At 34.5% G+C, this 19,512-nt stretch overlaps 1 protein-coding gene across 1 annotated transcript; it reads right to left on the bottom strand.

Annotated features, from left to right (window-relative positions):
• Nucleotides 1-137: 137 nt before the first annotated feature.
• On the bottom strand, nucleotides 138-18,222 carry LOC141836603 (DNA-directed RNA polymerase I subunit 1). The gene is made up of 21 exons (XM_074724105.1): nucleotides 18,140-18,222; nucleotides 17,614-17,783; nucleotides 16,494-16,653; nucleotides 16,090-16,392; nucleotides 13,977-14,216; nucleotides 13,723-13,899; nucleotides 12,886-13,045; nucleotides 9,700-9,887; nucleotides 8,965-9,228; nucleotides 6,932-7,020; nucleotides 6,702-6,849; nucleotides 6,385-6,597; nucleotides 5,994-6,260; nucleotides 5,764-5,905; nucleotides 4,873-5,078; nucleotides 3,300-3,502; nucleotides 2,722-2,920; nucleotides 2,365-2,636; nucleotides 2,001-2,141; nucleotides 969-1,887; nucleotides 138-858 (listed from the first exon to the last, which is right to left on the bottom strand). Exons 1-21 carry the CDS (start codon nucleotides 18,161-18,163, stop codon nucleotides 322-324), a joined length of 5,022 nt encoding a protein of 1,673 aa, XP_074580206.1. The 5' UTR covers nucleotides 18,164-18,222; the 3' UTR covers nucleotides 138-321.
• Between the last annotated feature and the right edge of the window lie 1,290 nt (nucleotides 18,223-19,512).

Below are 19,512 nucleotides of genomic sequence, written 5' to 3'. Positions count from 1 at the left end.
ACACATTACATTATTGTGATTACTTATAAAAATGTTGTCTTTCACCATTGTTGGAGTGAGAGGTTCATGAACCTCTGTTACTGTCATGAAATATTAACAAAGCCTCAGTTCAAAAAGATAGACCAAGAATACGAGAAATCACAGACCAATATCAACAACAAGCCGCAGATCAAAAAGAAACTCAGATATTTCTATCAAAAAGAACAATCATACAGAATTAGGCATGCGCCTTTCGATATGATTATGATAGTGACCGACCAAAACATACACTAGGACAGCCAATTAATATACTATCAATGACAAATAGCAGTGGAGAGGTCCTCACATAGGCAAATTCTGCATCAAGTCGAAACAACCAGTTCCATATTTGACTGGCTGGCCAAGGCAAACACTGGCTGATGGAGACTCTAATGTGTCTACTTCCCCATGCAAAGCTGATTCGACGATGAACTTGGTGGCAGTCTCGAATGTCATCCTACCAAAGGGCGAAGTGTTGAACCCGCCCATACCAAGTCTGTTCATAGGTCGGTATCCACCAGGAAAGGTCATGAAATCAGCAATTAGGCTTAGATGCCGGATGTTTACATTTATACCGTATAACCCAAACACATCAGTGACCTCCTTGATGATGGTTGCTCGGGCTGCTTCTACGCCATATGTGTTGAGCATTGCATGTATGTCGTTCGAATAAATTTGATTGACATCCAGATGCTCATACAAATTCCAAAGTGTGGCAAAATCCACTCCCGCAATCTGCAGTGTGAATGGATCGGTATTGTTTTTATTTTCTTTCACTGTACACTTGTCGATGTTCTTGTATTGCTTCACGTACACACACTTTGATGTCTTTTGCGCAATCTGCACAGAGGAAATGAGTTAGGACTTCCAGCAAGTCTATATATATACACATACACACACGATAGACAGTATACAAATCACAGTTTTTTGTTGTCTCGAGTTGAAAGTACCTCAGCCAACAGAATACGGGGTTCGTTTCTGAAGACAAACTGAACCTCAAAGTTCAATCCTTCAAACTTGCAAGATATTGCTCTTTTGGTTTTCTTGCTTCTTCTTTTGGGGGTATTACCTTTCTTTTTCACCTCTAATTTTTCACTCTTCCCTTTTGATTTCTTTGTTCTATCTTTTGACACAGTGATAGACTCAGCTTTAGGTAGGCTTTCCTCCTTTCTTTTGTCTTTTGATTTCTTCTTGCCATCAACTGACATGGGTGTAGAATCGACTTTACTTGGAGTTTCAGGAGCTTCAGTGTCTGTGTCCGAATCAGGAGGGTTTCCACCTCCCATAACATAATCTTCATCTTCTTCAAGCTGATCAATTCCACTCTCAAATCCTGATCGGATCTCGTCATCATGTTCACCTGTTGTTGCGGCAAGCTTCTCATTCTCGATACCATCCTCATACTCCACTTCATCACGTGCTTGTTTTGACTTTTTAGCACCAGTTCCATCGTCATCATCACTATCATCGTCGTCGTCATCACGGCCATTGCCACCATCAGTGTTTGCCTCTGCGGTTGTTGCTACATTTCTAGATTCATCCTCTTCAAGCGCTTCCTCGTAACCATTTTCTTCCTTGCCAGAAGCAACATTGATGTCACTGATCCTGTGTATCATATCCAAGTGTTTTGTGATGGCTTCTTCCATGGCATCAACAAATGATGTCCTAATAACCTCCATGCAATCTTCTAATGTTAGCTCAGAAAAGGCTGGATAGAGTTCGCTCGGATAAAGAGTCATTTTCAGCTTATAAAGAGTTGCGATCTTATTCCCATAAATGGAAAATGGGATAGTGCAAACCTCCATCTTCTCCACAACATCAGCCACACAGACTCTCCTTAACTTGGCAGCAAGACGTTCGGCGTCATCTCTGCAAAAGATGATAGATAAATCATCATATCATTTATAAAAAAAATCCATTTCAGAACATTCACACTTAATTACTTCTAGTTAAAGACACCAGGGCCAAGTTCCTCAACTTACTTTGTTTTCCAAGCATGTAGGGGGCAGTTCATGAGAGGAGTTCGGATATCCTTTGAAGCAGTCATCAGGATTTCTTGTAAACGGGGTATTCCAAGTGTAACGTTCATGTCTCCCTTGCCAGCCAAATGAAATGTATTAAGCCTGTAAACGAGAATTTATAATTTGTTATACATTAAACATTAGTTATAGTACAATCATGAAATGGATGTGTATTGTTAACTGCAACTTCACTCCTAATTTGCAGTTTCCTACAATATTAGAGAAATACTTTCAAAAAATGTTGAGCTAAATTTGATTTCTCACAAAAAATAATTTTAATAAAAAAGAAGCATAAAAGTTTATCGAACAAAGTTGGATGTCTCACGTCATTTGTGTTGATGGTTCTCCAACAGACTGTGCAGCAACGACACCAACAGGCTCACCCGGATCGGCAAGACTTGTGAGGTACTTGAGCTTCATTAAGTTCATAAAGGTCTTTTTCTTAATTTGATGAGGAGACCTCTTTTGATTCTTAGAAATAAAATCAGCTGCACCCTCTTTCAGAGAACTTGGCAATTTGTTTATAAAACTATTTGATTTTTCCAAAGTGGCATCAACCATTTGGTCATTAAACTTTTGCATAACAACTTTTTGATTCTGCAATTAAAGATCGTTATATTAGATATAGCTGAAAACTAAACATAAAGAACATGCATAGGAGCTACGGAACGAAATTACTTACTTCAGAAAGCATTTTGAACTCAGAAATGTAACTCGACTTAAGAACATCAACCCCATCTTCCCCGTAAGCGAATTGGACAACAGAGCCATCTGCATCTCGCACTGTATAATCATATGCGACTTTCAGACACTCAAGATTCTTGACAAGGCACCGCTGCAAGTACCCACTACGTGATGTTTTAATGGCTGTATCCACCAAGCTGCAGGTACATACAGGTCAACATGAGAAAAATTATCAAGAAGATAAATTAAAAAGTAGGATGTTTACAAGATTTATATAATTGAAAATTAATTAACATGTTAGAAAAATTGAATTCAGTGAATACATTCATCTATAGGTAGGCATCAAGAACACAGGTTCCAAGTACACAACCATGACATAGGGTTGTTTGTGCACTCAATTTATAAGACCAGATATTCAAATGAAACCTATTATCATTTATTATAACCTATATTCATAGAAGTATATTAGATAAAGAAGGAAAAAATATGAATTCGAAAAGTATCCTACTAAAATTAAATTTAACTGGGATGCTACGATTAAGGTTTGAATTGCATAAAATATAATTATTAATATACCCGTCACGCCCAGCCATGCAGTGGAAATAGTATTCTTGGGGTCGTAGACCAGTCAAAAAACGATCACTAATGAAGCCTCCAGACCGGCATGAAACATCCCAAGGAGGAAAGCAAGGTAAAGTTTTACCAGATACCATACGTGGTACTCGTTTCCCTTCCAATTCTTGTTGGCCCAACAAAGAAGATATTTGTGTCATATTGACCTACAAAGGATATTTAGATCTGTTAGAAATTATAAATAGAGGACATGGAACTGTTTTCCTTGAAACAAACAAACAAATATCCAAAATGCCTTTCCATGATACAGCATCTACAAAGCAAGTTAAGAGCTATAAAACTTCAAGTTCTTTTTTCTTTTGTTTTTTGCAGAAAAATCTAGCCCACTTTGCTGTGCATCGAATTCCCACTATACATAGGTCACATCAATTTTTTTACTCCTCAAACTGGCAAGGAAAAAAAAAAGACGACAAGAAAGATATGTTCTTGTGTACCAAAAAGAAACATAGGATTGTTTGGCAGATACGACAGCACAGGTTTTCATTTGTAAGCCATAATAATGAGCAAAAAAGATGTATAAAAACAAGTGTTTAGGTCTGTAGCAAATTAGATTTATCTAAAATCACAAATCATTAACAAAATAAGATTAGAATTGTAAAATGATGTAGGAGATAAATAATTCAAAGCAAGATGACAAAAAATAGGGATGAATGAGCAAAAAGAGAAAGATGATACAGGTTAAAAGCAAGATTCCAGTAAGGAATGAAATATTAACAATCAAGATAACCAACATCATCACGTTAATAAAAAAACTACGTTTGTCTCAAATATTTGGGGTCAGCTACATAAATCTTATTACTCATTAAGTTCAATGCAGGGCTATATAATTAATAATATCTAAATCAATTGAATAATTTTTGTTACATCAACTTATTGATCGCCTCACACATCTCTATATCATCCCAATCTAATTTCTCTCATTTTATCATTTATTGGAGCAACACTGAAATCCATTTAGATAACCACTATGTTATGTAAATGAAGAGCACAAAAATGGTATTATGTCAAAAAGATCAGTGTGGCTTTTGGGAATTGAATGTGTATATGCAATATGACCAACAACATGTGTAAAGAATGCTCCGGTGGTAGAATCCTTCTGTGGCTGCTACAAAAATAGCTTAGTTAATGCTTAGAGCCACCAACTAAGTCTACCATCACATTATAAAACAGATGTGAAATGAAAATTTCTTAGCATCAACAGATTAGCAAAGTAAAATTGGTTGAGCTAGTTGAAGATTTAAGGTTTCAAATTTGTTCCGAGATGAGGCTTTGGTCCCCTGCCTGAACAAGACAATACTAGATTGGAAACGTGTCAGATGCAACGTCACACTGTACTAAAGTAACTAAGGAGGGAGAATCGAGGACCATGCTGAACTTCCTTAACCCTCGTGAGAAAAATGGGGAGTCAGGGAGGGATGTTGCCAAACACTTCACGACAGGGTGGAAGTTCAGATGTTGACTGGCACCGAACAACATTTTAAATCATGGTTAGATTAGACAATATTTAACAACTCACCAAACCACCTTTTGCTCCAGTCGCCGTCATAAGAGAGAGACAGTTGGTTAAAAATGACTTTGATAGTCCACTAGGAAAGAGGGTCTGATTTATCTCGGAAGTCAGACTATTCATGGCATTTGACATCATCCTATCCAAAAGAGCAGTTGCTGAATCTCCATGACCACGTAGAACTTTTTCAATCTCACCTTGCAACTTCATAGGATCTGTACATGCAAAGACAAAAGTATATGAAGAATGTGAATACATGGATGTAAAGAAGTAAATCAGTAAACTAAACTCTTAATTGTTGCATAAATCAAATATATATATGAGCAAAAAATGGTATCAATCTTAGGTCACAAGTTATTAGTAATCAGTATCACTTATATTTTTTTATACAAACCAGATGAACAAATAGGTGGTTTGAGATGACCCATATTTCCGTGACTTTCTTGTCTTAGCAAAAGATCATGCTAAAAAACAACTCACTAAAGAAAACTTCAGAGATACTAAAAATGTTTAAATGCAAAAGCGTTCAAAGTAAAATATGGACAAGTTTTATAGGACTGTAATGAATTGTTCCTACATCAATGATGTGAATGATATTAATAACATCCAAATCTTGTGAATAAAAGATGCTTAGGAGGAATCTCATCTTAGATTCTTTTTCTATTACCTATTTCATATTACGGATAGTAGAATAGAATTTGGAAAAACTAGAACAAGCTAAAGAACAGAAAAGTAGTTGATGCATTAAGCTGAGCACAGTGAACGAAAATAAAAATGGAATAAGGTGATATGAAAAGAGACAGAGCAATATGTGAATGTGAAATCATCAATAGCAATTATTGCCATAGAGTTGATATTTATTATGCATACAGTATACCAAAGGACTTATATAGTAAATACCTTTATCATCATCTTTCATTCTCGTAAAGCGCCTATGGACTTCTTCACTTAACATTTCGCTTTTTTCTAATATCCTATCCCTTTCCATGTCTGAACTCCTTTTAAGTAAAAGGTCGTCTACTCCACAAGTGAACCCATGCATCTGAAAACAGAATAGACACATTTTATGCCTCAGATTTTTTTAAAAACAAAATACTAGAAGAACAATGAAACAACTTGGGAGAATGTACCTGAAGAAAGGAAGTAAATAACCGGCTAAATACAGAAAGCAGAGTTCCTGCAACATCTGGACCATAAAGTTCATGGACTGCATGGACTAAACCATATGTACCAAATTGTGCCTTGTCGATCATTCCATGTATGAGCTCATTATTGTAAATATGCAAAACAAGTTGAGCACTATCATTCCCAATATACTCTTTTTGTATTCTTCCTTTCTTTTCAATAGTAAAAGGAAGGTGACCTCGTGTGACATAGTTAAGGATTGCAGTAATAACCTACAAAATAACAAAACTATCAGCATAATTTGATGCAGTTTCTTCCAATCTTTTGCATTTAGGTAACAGTGTAGTCATGCTAAGCAGCTTGAAAAGAAAATGTGTTGTTTTATGTAGTACAAACCTGTTTTCCTGTCCACAATGGTATTGGTTTCCATATAGCAGGGGGAAGAGGCTGAATCTCATTCTCAGACCATGAGAGTGAAACCTTTTCACCATATCTATTTTGAGTATATGATGTAGGAGGCATACAAGAAACATATATAAGTTGATGATACTCTTCGCGGGTTAAAAAAGTGTCCAACTTTGTCAACAGGACAGCACTCACAATATGATCCTGAAGGCCCATCAGATACATATTTATGCAAGTTGCAAAAGAAGAAATCGAATTGAAATAATTCATAGAGAATTTTTTTTAAAAAAAACATAAAATTCTTTTACCTGAATAAGCCCTCTAATAGGGGATCCACTTGTGGGAACAATATATTGTTTATTTGCATTAGCAATGTTAAGAGCTTCAGCACGTGAAATTTCATCTTGTGGGAGGTGTACATTCATTTCATCACCATCAAAATCCGCATTGTAGGTGCTGCAACAATAAATATATACCTACCAGGTTGAATACCAATCCAAAAGGTAAATCTCAAATTATAATTAACATGTTATGGAACCTGCAATTTGCATAGTGCATACGAATTGTCTTTTCCCCTTTCAACACACGAACGACATGAGCCATCATACTCGGTTTATGAAGGGTAGGCTGCAAAATATTAGACATTTGAAATTGTGAGTTGTAAAATCATATACCATCAAAATCCCATTTTCAAACGATCAAAAGAATATCAAACTTCTTGAATGCTATATACAAAGAGTATTGAACTTCTTGAATGTTGTACTTCTGCATCGGAGTTTCCACAGAACCAAAAGTCCATGGGAAGAAAAGTTTATCTAGATACAATGATCTTGGTAACTGAAATAGTCTTATTTTTGGTCACCAATTCCATTTGCTTGATGTTCTAATTAAGTTGCAGATTCATTTAAATGAATATGCTCCCGTAAGCTAGGCTTGGGCAACAATTAAACTTTATACTGTGCTCCAAAATATATATTTTTTCTCAACCTGAAACATTTTATACAGTAACTATGGTATCATAATATAATGCACATCAAGATAATATAGTGTTAATTGTCCAAAGGTTACTGAACAAACCAGAAAAGAGTGAACAAAGAACACTACCAGATGTAGATTCAGAAAGTTCACAATAAACAACTAGAACTATATGAATCAACCAGATATTTTGCAAGAAACAAACGCATGCAAATGGCTTTCACAAAAGATTAGATTAATCTCAAAGGGAATACCAACATCAAATCAAAAACAGAATGAAGTCATGTAAAAAAACAAAGTAAAAGTGGCACATAGCAAAACTACAAGGGGGGTGCACATACCAAAAAAATAAAAACAAACTAAAATGAATTAAAAAACAAATTTAAATTGTATGCTAACAGCAAATTCCAATTTAAAATCAGTAAATTTTGCCTGGACCAAGCAGCATGGTCTGAAATTAAACCCCTATATAGCTACAAATTAGAATAGTATAGTTAAAACTATGAAGCCTTAATCCATCAAAGTTGCTAATGAAACTTTCTTAGCTAGCTCAGCTGGTAGACCTACTTATAATCTTTGCAACTTGCCTGGAATAAAATATTTTAACTTTTACTTAAACCCTGTTTAACCCCCAAAATGCTTATAACCCTTAATCTATTGAAGTTACCAATGCACCTTCCCTAGATAGCTTAGTTGTTAGGACTGATTTGACTCTTTGCAATGTTCCTGGGATCAAATATTTCAAATTGGAAGAAAATGAGTTTCATCAACATACAGAGAGACATGTTCTTTAAAAGATCATTTGAATTTCTTTACAAAAGCATTTCCTAGAATTTCTGTAGAATTCATCTATAATTTAGACAAGGTTAGATTGACAGCTAATTAACCATTTCTGTTATTAATGTCATTATCTGGAGAAATCCTGATACAGAATTTCAAAATACACATGCATGGTGTTTTACCTACAAGAGGCCATACCAAAATGCACATCAAAATGAAGTGATGAAAGGTAACCAGATGAAGCTAACAGAGAATCTTGAAAATCAAAACTTCACAAGTCAAGCAATTCGCTAAGCAAGCAATGTAATTATGCAGGTAAGCAAGCATCACTAGACTGACAACTTGTAACCTAGACAATTTGTCACCCATGGCACTAAGCTTGTCATCATCCATTATAAGTAAAAGTTAATACAAATGTACTACTAACAGTAACACATTGATTAAAAATCAACAATTTTTTTGTCAATGAAAACTGAGGAATGCCAAATATATATATACAACAATGAAATCTGGAAAATCAGTGAAAATAATAATAAATTGACACCAATGGAAAAGGGATTCAGAGAAAATCAGTGATTTGAGTAATGGAAAAGGGATTTAGGAAAAAAATGACACTAATGGAAAAGGGATTTAGAGAAAATCAGTGATTGAGTAATGGAAAAGGGAATAAGGGATTTAGGAAAAAAATTGATTGAGTAAACAAAGTATAAAGAAAAGTCAATGCAAGTTCTAATCACCACTAGAAGCCATAATTTATTTCGATCGCCATTTTGAGAAAAGTGATTATTAAGAAAGCAATATATAATATGATTATACCTGTCGGTTAACAAGCACAATGTCTCCATCTTGTAAATGACGATAGACAACCTTGCCTTCAAAATCTGATTCTGGACCCATTCCATGTTGGGCAGTGACAGCTCTTGATGTTGGCAATTTCCTTGAGATGACATTGCGCATATTTTTGCTTGCTTGCAGCTTGTACATTCTATCCCTGTCCTTGTAGTGTGTAGCTCCAGGAAGAATATCGGCACCATTCATTACAGCAAACCGCAACTTTTTAACATTCCAAGGTGTCACTCGCTAAAGAAAAATAAAATTAATGTACAATGAGATAACAAGAACAAGTATATTGACAACAAGGAGAAGAAAACAGTAACTCTGAAAACAAGAAGTGGTGTATGTTTCCTCAGAGCATAATGTGAAAGAACAAGGAAAAAGATCATTCAATAGTGCAATTCACACAATTTTCCAACTGGAGAAAAAAAAACACAAAAGAACAAGAAACAGTATTTATCCTCAACAAGGGTAGTTCTTCATAGATGTCTCTTAGATTAACATACAGTGGAACAAAACAGGAAACCTACAGAAATGAACCAAAGGTTAACAACCAATGAAAGAGAAAAAGGCACGTGCCTCAGTCTTTCAAACTGGATTTTAAATTTTTTTGCAAAATCATTTGTGCACTACAAAATCTCAAAATGAGCATTGCGGACTACAGAGAAAGTGAATATCTCTTCAGATGTTAATTCATTGAAGCTAATTAAAAGATACCTCAGGATATGTCAACCTCAATGCAAAGTAAGGAGGAATGCCAATTTCATTGACAGCTAAGTATGGATCAGGAGATATGACAGAACGACATGCAAAATTCACTCTCTTCCCCATCATTTTCTGTCGTAGGATACCTGACTTTTTTTCCAACAATTGGCGAATACCATTAGCTTCTTTTTCGCTTTTCCCTGCAAACAAGAGAAAATATAATAAAACACGTGTAATTGCACAACCAGTAACCTGATAAACTTGATAATTGCAAAATGAAATTTAGAGCTGAAAGAAAAGTTCTGTATATAAGTTCCTAAATTGCTCACGGACAAATATCAAAATCATTACAGAACAATGAGGCTTGCAACCAGGTTAAAGAAAGCACTCAGAAACTTTAAAAAGTATATGCAGGCTTGCAACCAGGTTAAAGAAAGCACTCAGAAACTTTAAAAAGTATATGCAGGCTTGCAACCAGGTTAAAGAAAACACTCAGAAACTTTAAAAAGTATATGCAGCAACATGTGAGGGAACCTTTCTGGTCGGTTTTCTTAGAGGGAAGATACTTTAAAGGTGTACATATATAAAGACAGGAACGATGGGAGAAAGGAGAGGATGAGAAAGAAGCTACTGGTTTAGTTGTTAACTTGAGAGGATAAAAAACTTCTTAAATACAATAAATTCTTAATTAGTCTTTTCTTGGTTTTCACAGATCAGTTTTGAAGAACGAATGCTCAAATTCATCAATTCAAATATTTAGCTTTTCCCTTTTATATGTCGAACGAGGCAATAAAAGGATGATCACTATATTGACTAATTCACCACTATTGATTTGCCTGTCAAGTTATTTTATCGAGGAAACTGTTAGTTTTTCTCACACATAGACACAAAGATTGAAAAAACCATGTAGAAAACTTGAATGCCCTTGATACAGAATCCAAACCTTTCAAGTCAGTGGAATAAGAAGAGATGTGATAAGAGAAAGTGAGACAAACATGTACTTGTAATACAGGTAGTGGATTGACAAATTTGTTAATCCTAGATCTGAATCAATTTCATGTTATCAGGATTGGTCATATCTGATCTAATATTTCCAGGTTTCTTGAGCACCTAATCAAAATTGAGGCATAATGTTGCAAGAAAAAATACGAGTTTTCTATCATTCAAGTTGTGGCATGGCAGCAAAAAGGCTGAGGATCAACAAAGGAGTTTCATCTACAGCAAAGTAGTGAGGGAAAAAAATCAGGAGTGGCCATGATCATTTGACAAGAGGTATAGCATGGTGCAGGTTAGTTAGTGCATGAAGGGAATGATGACAGAATAAGGATTTTATTTTTGCACGTGAGCATTGTGGTTAGAACCATATGCTTCGCGATTCAATTCTTACAATTAAGTTATGATTCACCAGGGAAATGATATGTATCATACATATAAATTGAAATTTAAAAAGAACTGTAACAATAAATATACCTAACTGACTCAACTAAAGATACTTAATAATGTGCCATTATTGATATTATTTATTAAAATATTATTCAAAAATAAATAACAATAAATAATAAAATTATTCAGACCAATACAAAACTCTAAACACTGCTAATCCCAATCCTCAAAAAGGTTGAGAGTTGCATTAGCAAGAAATTGGCTAAATCTATATACACGAATTTTAAGCATAAAGTCGAATGAAAAGATGGAATTCATATAGTCAATGGCTAAATAGTTAGAATAAACATGGCTTAATGATGATAATGATATTTTTAATTCAACGATATGATTTATTAAGCAATAATATATATTGAATAAAAGTAATCTCAAGATATAAAAGTATTGATTAATTCTTTATGAACATAAATAATAAAAAATAGTATGAATTATCATAAATTAAAAAAAACAATAATATCAAACATGTTATCATCTCTATGATGGTCTTCTTTGAATAAGGTCATATTACCTTTGAAAATATAAAAAATAAAAAAAACAAGAGTCAATCATTCCATAATGAGTTGATCAGCTTAGAGTAGTTTTCACCTATTATGATACATTTTCACTGGTTTTATGTTTACAGTTTTTGTAGATATGAATTCGGTTCAACTCCTATTCAGACAGCTGAATCGATCACTCCAGGCTGATTTTCAACAGATCTAGTACAAATATAGAAAATTTTAAGAGCTGATCCTTTTGGTGCAAATAAAATAAGTTGATCTAATATTAACTAGCCTAAAAGAATAAATAGATTCAAAGATCTTATTTGGTGCTTACTTTTGGCTGAGTTCACCTCATTCTGTAGTTAATTCAAGCAATATGACAGCCTCTTTTATTCGGTACTTTTTCTCTGTCACCAAGAGATTGACAATTAAATCAGAAGAATGGTACTCTGTGCATGATCGCTACAAGTACCAAAACGACTGCATTTGCAAATCCTCCACAAGCAACAACCTTTGCAGAAATACTTTGTTCCCATGACGACCTTCGAGTGGACATTGTCCAGGAGGCTCCATAGCAAAATAGATTGACAACACACACACACACATACCAACTCTTGAGCCACAATGTCATTCTTGTCATTGCCAAAGACCAATTGCACCACTGGCAACCACTGTCAGCTTAAGTTACCAACTCAAGTATCCTATGGGTTCTTCTAGCATGGATCTTCTGCCACTGATGTTCTTGCATCTCCTCCCCTTTCAACCAACCTCACAAATATGAAAACCCTCTCATAATTGCTAGCCAATATCTACAACCTTGATCCTTGGTGTTTTCGTCAGCACACATTGTAGCACTCGCATGCTATGCCTCAGTGAAATTAAAATCTAGATTGTTAGGTTTAAATAAATTGTGAAAACCAGATGTAGACACCTATAAATCACCAAAACTGAACTTTAATTTAGTATAAATTTGCATCTTTAGGACATTCCGTTCCAACACTAACTTTCCATACTAACAAAATGGGAATGAAATTGATGTGAACAGAATACATACTAGCAATGTCTACATATTCTTTTGAATTCTCAGTTTTTTCCACCCAAATTTCATGAAATCAGCACCAATAGTCAGTCCACTTCCCTAAGGGATTAAGGTGAGAAAATTTTCCTACATGACTAGGAGATATATTGTCTTTTCATTTATGTTCTCATAGGCACTAAAAAAAGTTCAACAAAGATAAGAAAGCTTGATGAAAAATACGGGAATAACACGCACCTAAACCCTTGCTACTATCATACAACACGTTCACACTTCTTTGAAGATCCATCCAACTCCGCAAAATATCAGAATTACTAGAATCACCAGTGCAACTCTTTAAAGCAATGTTAGCTTGTTGGACTTTGTTCAGCAAAGTATTTTGGGGATGTTCCATTACCTACAGTGATGAAGAAATATTGCACATATATCACGAGTACAAAATAAACAATAAAAGAAAGGTGCAAGTGGAAGTAATTGAACCATCATCAAGCTACCAGTTGTTTTGGATCAAGGATCTCAAATACAAACATAGGAGGACAGATTTATCTAAATGAATATACATTTAGGATAGCATTCTGGAAGAACAAAACAAAATCACAAAAAGCAGATATTAATTTTGAATGAGGTGGAAAAAATCAAGGGAAAAAAATCCTTCAAGCCAAGAGCTGAGGCTCTTCTTTCCAGCAGGAGCTAAAGATTCTCTGCTACACATGTACAGAGGATCAAAAATTAAAGATTACATGATCACCTTTTATTGACAATGAAACTCAGATTCATATATGCCCAATATGAAAATCCTAAGGTCTTACAAAAACAGACAGAAAAGAAGTAGAGATCTTAAGCAAGGCCCAAAACAAATAATAGCAGTCTTGCTCCAAAAAAACAGTGGAGTGAAAAACAAATGTCAGATTGTTCATTGCAATGTAGGTGAGAGCTATAAACAATATTACAAATTAGTGGTACATACTTACTAGGAAAATAATTACTGATTCATAAGATCATGACACTTGTGTTTCTTAGTCATACACATAACCAAAAGGTTCTACAAGTAACAAGATATATGCAACAGCTTACCCCACGAAGAGCACTGGCAGCAGCAGGACGGAACTTGTTTGGTGGAACAAGAATAGCCTTCAGAAAAAAAATCTCAAAGCCCCTCTCCATGGGACTCTGGCTTCGACATTGAAGGTCTAACATTAGTTGGCAGAGATCAGCCTCATTTTTCCACAGATCTTTTAAAATAAGTTCTACCTGAAGATATTATAACAAGTATCAAGAATAACTGAATTAAAATAGATATATCAAAGAAGACAGGTTAGGTGCTAAACCTCAGAAGGCAACAAATGCTTTTGTCCAGGAGATTCCATCAGCTTGATGACTTCTGAAGGCAAATCATCAAATTTGATTTTTCCTTTTGCTTTTTGTTCCAGTGAAGAAAGTTCATCAACCATTTCTGAGCTACTCTCTCCTCTTGAATGAGTAACAGTTGAATTTTTTGACTCACTGGATGTTGGGCCCACATTATACCCCAATAGAATATTGGCTTTCATATCAGAAGCTCGTATTCCCTACAAGTATTATTGCAAAGCAGAGACACCATTAGATGTTTGATCAACTACTACTTATCCAACCAAAACAAGGCGTTACCTGGAAAACCCATGAGAAAAATAACATTATATGTGCAAATTAAAACCTCAAGATGAGGAGAAATTATTCCATTTTTACCAATTTAACAACCAAAAAGGGCTTCATAAAACCTGTCCAACTTTAGCTCTAATCTACATATAAAAGGGCAACAACCGATAAAATTTTGATTTTCAATGACAAGTCTATATTTTCCTTTTTTCTAATTTGATATTTCATGTCATGTTTAGGGATTTTGTTATCAAAACCCGCAAAGAACCAAGCCTGTCCTACATAAATTTTCATGGTATTGGCCTTGGGTAATCATGGAGACAACACTTGTGACCATCTTCACGGCCAAACACATGTTTTTTCCCCACATTAGATTGTTGTTGGTGAGTCATGTTACGGAAAACGTGTTGCTAATGTGACAGCTTTCGGACATGTCGCACACAAATGCCTTTTGGTTCATCATTTTCTTGCTTTGCTCCATCTCCAACTCCATCTCAGTCACTCATACACCCAAATCAAGTTTTGCATCAGCAATCATGCCTCCACCACGTGCACCTCCTCCCCTGGTAGCCCATATACAATCATGTGCCACTTTATGTCAGATTGTGTGCTCAACTTGCTTGCATTTTTCATTATCTCCTTCTTCATCTTCTTAAATGTCACTTTTCATGGTGCAGAATTCACAATTCACTCCTTCCTATTATACTATGCAAGCAATGCATGCCTTTTAAAGGAAGAAGATTAATAATGAGGGCATTTGGGGATCCATTACTATGAGGGTTGTGGTTTTGCATTATTAATTATAAATTTGAATGAGATGATTTTGATAAATTAATTTTTAGTGCATGATATATGAATTGAGTGGGATTATGAACCATATGCAAAATTGGTAAGCAATTTCCTGCTAAAAATTTGTACCACGATGTTTCTAAAAGTTCAGCACATTCCTTATTGCGCTATCACAAATATCTATCAAATTTACACCTTGATGGGTTCCTTCGCAATGGAACCTCATCGTCTTATTCCCATCAGTAATGCAACATGAGCCTTCATTGACTGGGGAAGAAGATGGTGTAGAGCACTGACCTATCAATAAGTCCATCAGCATCGAAAGGGGGACAGCATTAACAGTGAACCTATCGAGACAAACCATCATTGGCAACAATGAAGGCAAGCAAGAGGGCTCCAACAAGGAGCCCCTTTCCCTGCTAGTGCACTGCCTTCATCCCTTGGGTGTGTAAGACCAATGCCTAGAGCATTAGAGAAATAAGAAAATTAAGCCAAGGACAACACACGAAAATCATGAAAGTGAAATAAGTCCAATGTCCATGAAAGAGCAACCCAGTGCACAAAGCTTCCGCCAATATGGCGTCTCAGAAAAGGCTCTATTGTACACAGTCTTATCCTGCATTGCAAGAGGTTATTTCCACAATTCAAATCCGTGACCAAAAAGTCACGCGGCAACAACTTTACCGTTGCGCCAAGGCTCCCCTTTAAGTCCAATGTCCATGAGGTGAGAGTAGTTTACAAAAGCAGCTAGATTCCACAACTGAACCCATCTGCATATATGCTTGTTTAGTCATCCTCTTCCTTATTGAGGAATGATTGTGAAATTAACAGATCTATAGTTGCATGAAGTTTATACTAACAATCCGAAAACACAATAATTAAGTGATAATCACGTTCATATGTCAAGTTTCACATTTTTTTCAAAAACTTCACCTGTCTGAAAGTAAAATATGTGGAACAAATTTTGGCAATGACAACAATATCTAAGTTGATAAAGTTGTAGTTCATCAGGTATACCTTGTTGAACCAACCAAAAACAGGACTGGTGATGGATGGATTCTTTCTACCACAATTGTCACACTTTTTTGGCTTATCCTTCATAAAGTTATATAAAACAGCACGGGACTCAGAGTGTTGAAGTGATGTCCAAGTTTTATGCTCTGAACTTGCTGCTTCAAAATCTGATGCTACTGATGTTACAGATTCTGCACTTTCTTCTTGGGGAAAAAATGCCTCACTTGATGAGTGGGCTTCCAAATTTCTAGCCCCAGCAATGTCGCCTTTCACAATAAGACGCAATTGTTCAACGCAGTGCTTTACCTGAAAATAGTTTTGACGAGAAATATCCTATGAGAATATGAAACACACAAAGTAAACAGGCAGATAATCAGGGAAGTAGAACGAAAATAATATGGAATCACCTTGTCTTCATTTTTTCTGAACTTATGACAATAGAAGCAGGTGACTTGAAGTAGGTTCTGGAGGATCGTGAATAGTAATGGGTTATAAATTGGTTTTGCAAGGTCAATATGACCACAGTGACCTGGGCAACGAACAGAAAGCTGCCCACAGGACTTGCAACTAAAATCATCAACCAGGAACAAATTAAAAACTTTATATTGCTTGAAAATATTTGTCAACTATTATGTGCATAAAAATACAGCAGCGAATCAGGATTGACAGAAAAAAATCAAATGAAAATGCAAGTTCATGTGAAGCACTATCTGGTGGTGATCAATAATAAAAGAAGGCTATAACAAGAAAAAAGGACAATGTCGAACTCATCAAATAAATATATATGGAGAAACACAAAGGTGAATTACAAAGGATTTTTCCTGAATAAGGAAACGTCAATTCTTACATCTCTATTTCCTTAGATAAGGCAGCAAAAATCAGGCACCTTCAGTATCATGATAGAAATTAAAAATAATAGACTTGCTTGTGCTAACACTAATTCAATAAAAATACAAAATACAAAATGAATGCTACTGAGGCTAAGTTAGCTCATCCCAAAAAGCAAAAAGTAAAAGTGTTTGCAAACTTAGGAAATTTGAGAAGTCACTCAAAACATGATATTTCGTATCAATGCATCCACCATAAATATAGGACACCTGTTCAAAAATATGTTCCTTCAATTATGCGAATTAGTGGGTAAAATCAGAACACTAGACAATCCCTTCAGTCTTAATATGCAAGGATGGACAAAAGAACCTAAATATATGAACCAAAAATTGAATTAAACCAAAAACAAAAATTCAAAGTTTTTCGAGTGGGATTTCAGGGATTCATTTTTCTGCATTTCAATTTAGGGCAAGTTTTCAGCTTTAAAAAAAAACTAAACCGTTATTATATAATGTATATCATATAATTTCATATTCATTAAATTATATCACATTTAGTTAATTAATAGTTGCATATTTAATATGTTATAGGTTATTAGATATAAATTGTATACTTGATTTGTCACAATCTAGTTAAATATCAACTGTACAACAAATTCTTTTTCCTTAAAGATAGAGGATCAACCGAAGTAATACTCACGGGTCAGTATCATTGAGTGGACCCATTGCAGGATCATATAAGCCATCTGGAACCGGACTATTCTTCGCATCAAGGAGATCTGCTTTGGTGATCTTTTTGACACTTAGCCTACGTACCTCTTCCGGGGTGTAAAAACTAAAATGAACAGATTCAATAACTGCTGAAGCTGCCTGCGCGTAAGCAAAGAAAAGAAATTGCATTAATTTCTCGAGCAAAGAGGAACAGGAGTTTACAGAAACAGAAAAAATAATCTCTCAAGGACGTAACAAACCTGAACCAGTTAAGAACAGCATCAGTTCATGTTTGTTTTGTACAATATCAAAAAAAACCAAAAAATAAAGAAACAAACTGTTTGTTCCAAAATTCAAATATCGGTTCCTGAACTGAGTACTACTATAGAACAAAAGGGATATGAAACACAGAAACGAATCAAATAAATATGTAAACGCAAACAAATAAAAATAAACGAGATCAAATTTTCCAATGTATCGGTTTCTAAACTACATTTTGGGAAGATGGAAAAAACCTCTTCGTTTCGAGCGTCGGTCATCGTGAAGAAAGTTTGGGCGAAGCGATCGCCAGGAAACGTCGCAAGTGGGGAAGTCGCGGCGGAAGAAAGGTAAACGGGCGGGCGGCGGAAGCGGGGGAAGATGATCAGTGCAGCGGCGGCGGCGGAAGTTGTTACAGACGGAGGAGGAGGCGGCTGAGGGAGGATCTCCTAAAACCCTTTACCGGACTTTAAATTTATGAAAATAATAATAAAAAAAAATCGAGTTTTAAAATTATTTATACAAGAAAAAATGTAAAATAAATATATTTTAAAAAAAAAAAACATAAATCTGCAACCCTGTTGAAAAATTATATTTTACTACTGTTTTTTTTTCTTAATTTTTTTAGTAAATTTTTTATTTATTTAACAATAGTTTATAAGTTCATTTGTATACTCCCATAAGTAATTTAAAATTAATCATTTTAATTAACAAAGTTTTCCTAGACATGCACAATAAAACAATTCATTATTTACCATGTTAATAATAGCTTCCACAATATTTATAATAAATCTGAATTTTATAAATTTTTTTCTGCCAACATGAGGGTTTAAATTGATAAGAGCTTAAAAAATTTTAGAGTCGTTTACAAAAAAAATCAATATATTTTGGGGCAATTCAAAAGGCAAGTAAATTGTGAAAATAAGATTACTTTTTTTGTGTTAGAAATAATAAATCTTTGTCATTCAATTTTATGTATCCTTATCCATTTCAATAAGTATGTCTTGTACTAATCAACTCAATCATACTCCGAGAGCTATTTCTATGCATACAGAGTTAGTGTTCGTGTTGTAAATGAAAAAAAAAGTATTTGTGGATGGACTTTTAGGGTTTGAATTTTACATTGAGTATTTTTCAAGGAATATTATGAAATTTGAATCATTCATGATATTAGGGTGTCACATAAAGATCTACCTATACTTTTCAAAATTATTTAGTGGTCGATTTACGAGGTTAGCTTTAATTCAATTAATTGAATTACTGCCTATCTTTAGAATTAATCTTGCAAGAGTTAGATACCTAGATTAAAAAAAATATTATGAATGGATGAGTTTTCAACTATTAAGATTTAAAATGAATGTATAGAAAAAAGAATTAAAATAAATATCTGGTATAAGTAAAATAGAAAATATAAGATATTGATGAAAATTAAGATTATTCGTATCTTTATCATACATGCATTTATGTTGAATGTGATTAAGGCGTAATTATTTAATATTTGGATTTATTTGGAACTTCAAGTTTAAAAAGACAAATGGCGAATCAAGAAAAAGAAGGAGAAATTAAGAAAATGATATTTGAAAAAGAAAATTTTGTGGGATGTGAAGAAAGCTTATGAAATAAAAAAACA

Source organism: Curcuma longa, chromosome 10 (genome assembly GCF_044706935.1).
Source record: "Curcuma longa cultivar G26 ecotype Majalengka, Jawa Barat chromosome 10, ITB_CL_G26_1.1, whole genome shotgun sequence".
Taxonomy (NCBI): Eukaryota; Viridiplantae; Streptophyta; class Magnoliopsida; order Zingiberales; family Zingiberaceae; genus Curcuma; species Curcuma longa.
This window is presented reverse-complemented; position numbering and strand designations above follow the sequence as displayed.

Coding starts and splice junctions, on each gene's coding strand:
- LOC141836603 (XM_074724105.1), bottom strand. CDS start 18,163: ATGACCGACGCTCGAAACGAAGAG. Junction 7,021..8,964: donor TTGTGCTTGTTAACCGACAG/GTATAATCATAT, acceptor AATATTTTGCAG/CCTACCCTTCATAAACCGAG. Junction 6,261..6,384: donor CATTGTGGACAGGAAAACAG/GTTTGTACTACA, acceptor GTTATTTTGTAG/GTTATTACTGCAATCCTTAA.